Raw genomic sequence first — 7335 nt, 5'->3', positions numbered from 1 at the left:
CACCCCCACACCCCCACCCACACCCCCGCGGGTGCAAGTTTTATGGATTTTTTTGCTAAATTTACGGATTTTTGAGGCTTTTAATTCAGGTAAACGTCCGAAGAGGTTGACATGTATGGCATGTATGACATGTTTGTCAACAAGAAGCGCTACCTGAGAGGTGCTACTAGCCCCTCCCCCGTCAGAGTGTCGGAGCAGGACGAGTCAGTGCAACGTCAATCATATGAGAGAGAGAGGGTGGGGGCGTTTGCTGCACTGGGGGGAGAAAATGTTTTATGGGTAGAGCAGTTTATTTTTCCTGTAATACTTCATTATAGTGTTTTAAGACAAAGMTAATTGAARGGGGCGCTGAGCAGAGTTACAACCAGGGATTACAAATAATTACTTTTTTCTTCTGCAGTTCGGCGCCCCCTCCAGCAGATAGCGGTCTAGGCGACYGCCAAGTTTGCCTATGCCAAAGAGCCGGCTCTGTATGCATGCCATCCATGTATTTGTCCATTTATTTTTAGGTGAGCGGACAGATGTTAGGTGTGTGGTCCTGTGTTTTCTTGGTGTATATTTAATATATTTCTAAACTCTATTTCAGTCTTTCTAATTCCTTTTCTCTCTTTTCCCTCTTTTTCTATTTTCTCTTTACTTAAAAAAATACTAATGATGAAGAAATTAAGAAACTAATATTAAGTTCTTTTTTCTACTGAAGTGATATAAAAAAAACTAGTTTTCACAGAGGGCCACATTAGTATCATGGTGGCCATCAAACGGCCAGTTGTAATTAACGTCAATGTTTCATGTTTAACTTAAACTAAACAAGAAACATCACATTCCTCGGGCACCAGTGACCCCCATGACCCTGAAAGGAAGAAGTGGGTATAGATAATGGATGGATGGAAATCAAATCCTATCCAGATAAATCGCATCTCCTAGAAAGAGTGAATTTACATTTCTCAAATTTTTGACATTTGCAAAACAGTAAGTGTCAAAATGTACAAATAGCCCCATAACACCATAGATTCCCTGCAAAATCCTTAGTTCATCTGTCAAAACTAGATATCTGTGTTAATGAACATGCCAGTGCCACCAGAATGACAAGTCTCTGTGTCATTGTGAATGGATAAGGCAGTCAAATTGCTCAGTCATGTCACATAATGTACATTGATTACATAAGCAACTGATAGTGTGGGAAACAGCAGATATTTGAATGCAGCCATTTGCATAAATGTAACAAAGCATTAACTTGCTCAAAGAAATAAAAAAAAGTTTTCTTAATGTGCACATGAGCCAATGATGCGAAGACTAAGTTGAGAATTTCAATTCTGAGAAATGTATAAAAGCAACCGAGAAGAACTGTAATTGTGTTTAGATTAGAAGTATAATGTACAGTACTTTTGTATGCCAAGAGGAAGCAAAAAGTTTTGCCTCTGCCATAAGGGGGAGGACATGAAGCTGAGAACAAAATAATGCATGTAGCTACACTGTATTGCCAAAAGTATTTGCTCACCCATACAAATAACTGTGCACCAGTGCGCAAAGCAACGTCCATAAAGACATGGATGGCAGAGTCTGGTGTGGATGAACCTGACTGGCCTGAACAGAGTCCTGACCTCAACCCAATAGAACACCTTTGGGATGAATTAGAGCCGAGACTGAGAGCCAGGCCTTCTGTCCAACATTAACATGTGATCCCATAAATGTGTTTTTGTGGTCAAATATCACCATAAACACACTCCTAAACCTTGCGGACAGCCTTCCCAGAAAAAGTTGAAGCTGTTCTAACTGCAAAGGATGGACTAACGTCATATTGAACCCTATGGAATAGGAATGGGAGGTCACTTGATATGTGAGTCAAGGCAGGTGAGCAAAAACTTTTGGTAATGTGGTGTTTATCAGTCCCAGTTCAGAAGGGACTCGTATGTCTGTGTGTGCCTGGCCTGATTTCATTTCATTGTTGATGAATTTACTTTCACAATGTAAAAATAAAGGGGCATTTTCCAATCATTTAATCCATTTAGAAACACAGTTGATAAAACAAACGACTGGAAAAGGTTTCGCTTAATCAACACGGTGGTTTTGATGCAGACAGAAAGTTACACAGAAACACCCTCCCCCCCTTCAATCTGTATCCCTCCCCCAAAACTCTTGGATGTTCTTGGCCTTATCTTGAAACACCTCCATCCTCATGCATGCATACAATTAACCCTACCTCCCCCTCCTGCTCTTCATCATTAACATAAGCACAATGGCCAAACACAGAAGAGACGGTGAGAAAATCTGCAAAGGCACTCAATGTTTTTTTTTTCTTGTCCAAATGGCTTCAGATGTCAGGCGAAACATTTTGCCTTCATATTTTTTTCTGCTTAACTTTTGCACCAAATGTTTAAATGAATTAACCTGGTTTCCTCAGATTGAATCAGCTGAAACCCTTTGCTTAAGAATGAACACCACCGGGGGTTATAGACCTGTACAAAATCACAGTGTCCAAATCCAAAGTTCTACAGTCTATGGATGTTATTGAGCATCAGGTGACAAGAGATGACCTTTGATCTTTGTTATGTACACTTCATGGCAGCAAATTGTTGCAGTAATGAACCTGTTTTTTAAAGAAACATTTAAAACAAACCACAAAGCTCAATGTTATTTAATGAAAGTTTACTTATTCAAAGTCTATTACTACAGATCTACTGACTTAACATAAATGCCAGTGTTAACAGAAATTAGATACMAAACACAAGAAAATAAATACATGGGAGTATAAATGTATAATGAAAAAGGATCATTCAGGGATTTTGCATTGACAAGTTAATAAAACACACATCGGTTTGCAAAACAGTACAAAAAGAGAAGCTGCCAAAAGACAAAGCTTCCAGYGTAAATAGGTAGTTTTGAAATGAAGTGTACAAAAAAATAAAAAAATACATTCATCTATATTCTGCTTCAAGTATTTTCCTTAAAAGTGGAATTGTTCAAAACCTAACCAGAGTGTGCTTACTGGTTAAAGTGATACATTCAACAATGAAATGGGAACCATTTTAGTGCAAATCTAGTGTGCTAAAATTCAACTTTGATTGCTATAAAATGCAAAAAAAAAAAATCCTTGCATGGCCACTTCAAAGCGTCAAGTAAATCCCTGAGTGGTGGCATTAATCTGAGAAAAAAAAATAGGATTGTCTAAACAAAAGAGGCATTTCTCAGGAAATAAAATACAGATAGCTCTTTACTTATGTGGGGGGGAGGGGAGGGAAATTCCTCAAACTGCAACAAATCTCTTCTCTCAGATTGTTACATGCAGAGTTTACATTAGAAAAAGGCTTGAACACACAATAATAAAAAGCAAAAAAGAAAATAGATAAAGGGCAGAGCTCTCAAATTCAAAAAACCAGAATTTAAAGAATGAAGGAGGGCTTTAAATAAAATGCCACTCAGCCCCAGCTTTGAACTGCCTTTTGCCTCTGGGGCAAAATGCAGGGTTTTAAACAGACCCACAGCATTTTTTTAACATGTGCAAATGTCCACGAGGAAGAACTGGTCTGAGATGGTGAGACAGAGGATGGGCACAATGCATTTAGATGCTAAGTCCGCTAACACTTGTTTAACATGTGAAGTTCACAGCATGTAGGTAGTTTAAGTGGTAATTAAGGCATTTCCCATTTTACCCATGGACCAGTGACACCCCGTGGTACAAAGCGCGCTTCCACATGTAGTACGTTGAGCGTGCAGTGAAAGGGAAGTAAGAACGAAACTCTTTAAACGTGGGGAAAGACTTCTCCTGGAAGCGTTGTTGGAGGAAGAGCTTGGCTCTGGCCTTGAAGTTGGCAAGAGCCACGACATCTGCTGAAAACCTCTGCTCATTTGTGGACGGCCTTATGGGAAAGGGGAGCCTCAGATGTGAGCCGTCGAAAGCAGACACAGAGAAATTCTGCACACACCTGGGGTTCTCGACATGCGGGACCTCTTGACGACCCTCCATCATCTTGTTGTCATTGCTTGTGATCTGCGGGCTCTGAGGGACGGGGTCTCTGGGTGTCTCGGCAATCTGGGGGATCATCCTCTGCTTGGCCTTGAGGTTCAAGTTGCCACGCCACAACCAGTAAAAACATGAGGACATGTATGGGAACTTCAGCTTGAACTTCATCAGGGACCAGTGGGACTTCTGAACGTGCAACTTCGCAGCTTCTCTTAGCTGTTTCTTGCTTATGTATGCCATCATGAAACTTCTGTGTTTCGGTCTCTGGATCCTTGTTCTTGGAACAACAGGCTGGTCAGTGCCGGGCAGCACCGATGACTGATCTTTTGGGCTCTGGCTCTTGTCAGCATCCGAACTGTCCTCACTGCTGCCAATGTTGCCTTTGTGGCCACCAATAATGAGCATGGCTTCTCTCCTCCAGTTGTAGTAGGTTGATCTTGAGATTCCTGGGAAGTTTTTCTTGAAGATCCTGAAGGGGAAGGAAGCATTCACAGCGAGGCAGTTCTGAAGCCAGCGCTTAGCATCTTGCATGTGTGTTAGGATCTGAGCCCGCTCTGCATCCAGAATGCTCAAGTCAAGGCCAAATAGACCGGCCACGCTCTCATGATGGTCTGACTCACGTTGATTTGCTTCGGGTGAGGACCAGGCCTCCTGCTCTGTGCTCTCTCCAGGACTTATCTCCCCCGTGGAAGACGAAGTGGAGAAGTTACCTCTGGTTTTCAGGAGATCGTGCTTCCAGTTGTAGTATGACGACCTTGAGATCTCAGGGAAAAACTCCTTGAACTTGTGCAAAGGGACGAGCTTACCCTCTAAGTAGCAGGCCTGGAGGAAATGTTTTGCCTCATACATAGCTGTCGATTTTTTGGGGTGTTCCTGGGTCTTCTTCCTCCAATCAAAGGTCTTCTTGGTGACATTATCTGTTGGCGTGGGGAGAGAAAACTGCAACTCCTGGTTCAGCTTTGGTTCGCTATTAGGCAGAGGCACCTTCCGCTCACTTTCAGGGGTCCCAGAAATGGGCTTGTTTGCCTGAACAAGGGCGACAAAATATTTAGGCTTGAACAATGCATCAGACTGCAACTCCCCAGACCACATTATGTGTATGGTGTGTGGCTCTGAGACTTCGGGCCAGGTTCTTGGGCGTATGAGTCGGTTGAAGTAGGGTCGAATCTTGAAGTTGAACATGGGGTAGATGGAGTATATGTTGAACCGAAGAACCGAGGAAAGAGCATAGACATGCCACATGTTAGCAAAGGAGCCAAGGAAGCAGGAGGCTTTGACATCAGCATCAAAAATGGCCTCCAGGACGGTTACGGGCAGGTTCAGCATGTCCTCAGACTCTTCAGCGCACAAACTGAAGCGAACAGCTTGGAGCATCATTTTAGAATCGATCATTCCAGCCAAATAGTATCTCTTCCACAAGGCCATTTCCACCACAGTTCTTACCTATGAGGGTCAATAATAATGAAATCTGCGTTTAAAATGATGAATCGTAAAAATTGAACAGAACAGTAACAAATTTTAAGTATACAGCTACGTCTGCTTACCTGTAGCTCCAAGCTCAACCCAGTGTTGCCTACAAGCAGCATGCTAACAGCATCGAACAGCAGGTTGCCTTCTCCATTACACCTCAAAGGCAGGAGACCTACAGGTGCATCAGCTGGGTATAAACCATGAGCTGTGTTGTCCACATGTATCCACTCGGGAAAATCCTGAAAGGGGGTCTTTGGGAGCTGGAAAGGAGTGAGGAGCTGGTGGACGTGCATGGCCACTCTGGTTACAGTGTCCAGGCCTGCGCTCTCTACGGCCTCCTGGAGCTGTCGCAGGACAGACAGCACCACCTTCTTCCGCTGAATCATCCCAGAAGATCTGATGAGAGCTGCAAGAACAAAGAAGAAAACAAAATGTCTTATTTTAGGCATGCCACATGTAAGTACAGTATTAGTGCTGACTCAGCTGCATTCTTCATTCCATCCACTGTATTTGTGTTTCCTACCTGGCAGGGAATCCCCCACAAGGCTTTTGTGTGTGTGTGTGTGTGTGTGTGTGTGTGTGTGTGTGTGTGTGTGTTGAAAAAAAATAATTGAGAGTCTGCACTGATCATAATAGGAAAAATACCCAGAATTCCATTTGTTGTTTATCTTGTTTACTTCCTATTTAGGAGATAGTCCTGACATACTTTCAAACTTCTGCTCCAAGAAAAGCCGCTTGGTTTTTATAAGGTGCACATTTCGCAACTGCCCAGTGAAAGTTTCAAAGCAAACTCTAAAAAAAAAAACATGTAGAGATGTAAATGTTTGTGACAACTGACAACTTTTCACATTGTTTGGTGAGAATTTGGGATGCAAATTAAAAAATTAAACCAAAACGTTCAATTAATGAAACTCTTTTTTTATTAGTTTTAACCCAAATGCATCGTTTTCATTTCATTTTAAAGTTATTTCAGTCAGGAGTTAATTATTTAACATTAATTAGCTTAACCAAACAATGAAATCACTGAGAATAAAGGATACATTTCTTACCTGCTTGTTTAGAGACTGACATCTCCAAAAATAAAATGATAATAAGTCCAACAGTTCAGGTTGGAGGGATTTACAGATGAAGTTCTGATCTCAGAGTTGATCCATTGCTCGCCTGCAGCTCCTGTGTGTTCTGACCGCCTTAGTTGAAGAGATTTGGGGGAACTGATAAGCAGCACCTCCCATCAGGAAATTGTCAATCCGACCGATTCTCTCTCTCTCTCTCTCTCTCTCTCTCTCTCTCTCTCTCTCTCTCTCTCTCTCTCTCTCTCTCTCTCTCTCTCTCTCGGCCTGTGAAACACGTCCTCCTGCCTCTTCCTCCTCCTCCTTCTCCTCCTCTTCCTCCTTCCATCGAGTCAGAGTCAATTTCAATGTGAAGTGTTAACAAAAGCCAATGTGTAAACGAGAAGGAACACCCCACCGTTTCCCCCCTCCCCCCTTCAGGGCGGGCAGGTATCGGTGCGTTCATGGCTTTTATCAAGTTTTTTCTTTGTCAATCAAAGCCAACACCAAATGCCACATTCAAGGCTGTTTACCAAGTTCTCTCAGCACCAAAATCAGTTCTAATTTCTGCTCTACAACTAAACTATTGTAAACACATTAATCATACACTAAACTGGGGGCAGATGTTACACAATTTTTTTCTTCTTTCTGCACGTTTTTATTTGGTCATGCTGTGTTGTGTTTTTTTCTCTCTTTTTGACGTAACATTAATATTATTTGTATTGTTTTAATTGTTCATTTTAAAAAATGTCCACCTAACCAAGTTTTAAAATCTTATATCCAGCCAAAAAGTCTTTTTGATCTCATTTTGAGACTGATTTACTAAACAAGAACTGATTGTGTAAGAATAATAAT

At 41.8% G+C, this 7335-nt stretch overlaps 1 protein-coding gene across 1 annotated transcript; it reads right to left on the bottom strand.

The window, feature by feature from the left end:
* Positions 1 to 2620: 2620 nt before the first annotated feature.
* vrtn (vertebrae development associated) lies at positions 2621 to 6749 on the bottom strand. Its single transcript, XM_014009943.1, has 3 exons — positions 6481 to 6749; positions 5506 to 5837; positions 2621 to 5404 (listed from the first exon to the last, which is right to left on the bottom strand). The coding sequence occupies exons 1-3, from the start codon at positions 6500 to 6502 to the stop codon at positions 3647 to 3649; spliced, it is 2112 nt and encodes a 703-aa protein (XP_013865397.1). The 5' UTR covers positions 6503 to 6749; the 3' UTR covers positions 2621 to 3646.
* Between the last annotated feature and the right edge of the window lie 586 nt (positions 6750 to 7335).

This window comes from Austrofundulus limnaeus, unplaced genomic scaffold, assembly GCF_001266775.1.
Source record: "Austrofundulus limnaeus strain Quisiro unplaced genomic scaffold, Austrofundulus_limnaeus-1.0 Scaffold63, whole genome shotgun sequence".
Lineage (NCBI taxonomy): Eukaryota > Metazoa > Chordata > Actinopteri > Cyprinodontiformes > Rivulidae > Austrofundulus > Austrofundulus limnaeus.
The sequence above is the reverse complement of the archived record's forward strand: the minus strand, read 5'-3'. Positions and strand labels throughout refer to the sequence as shown.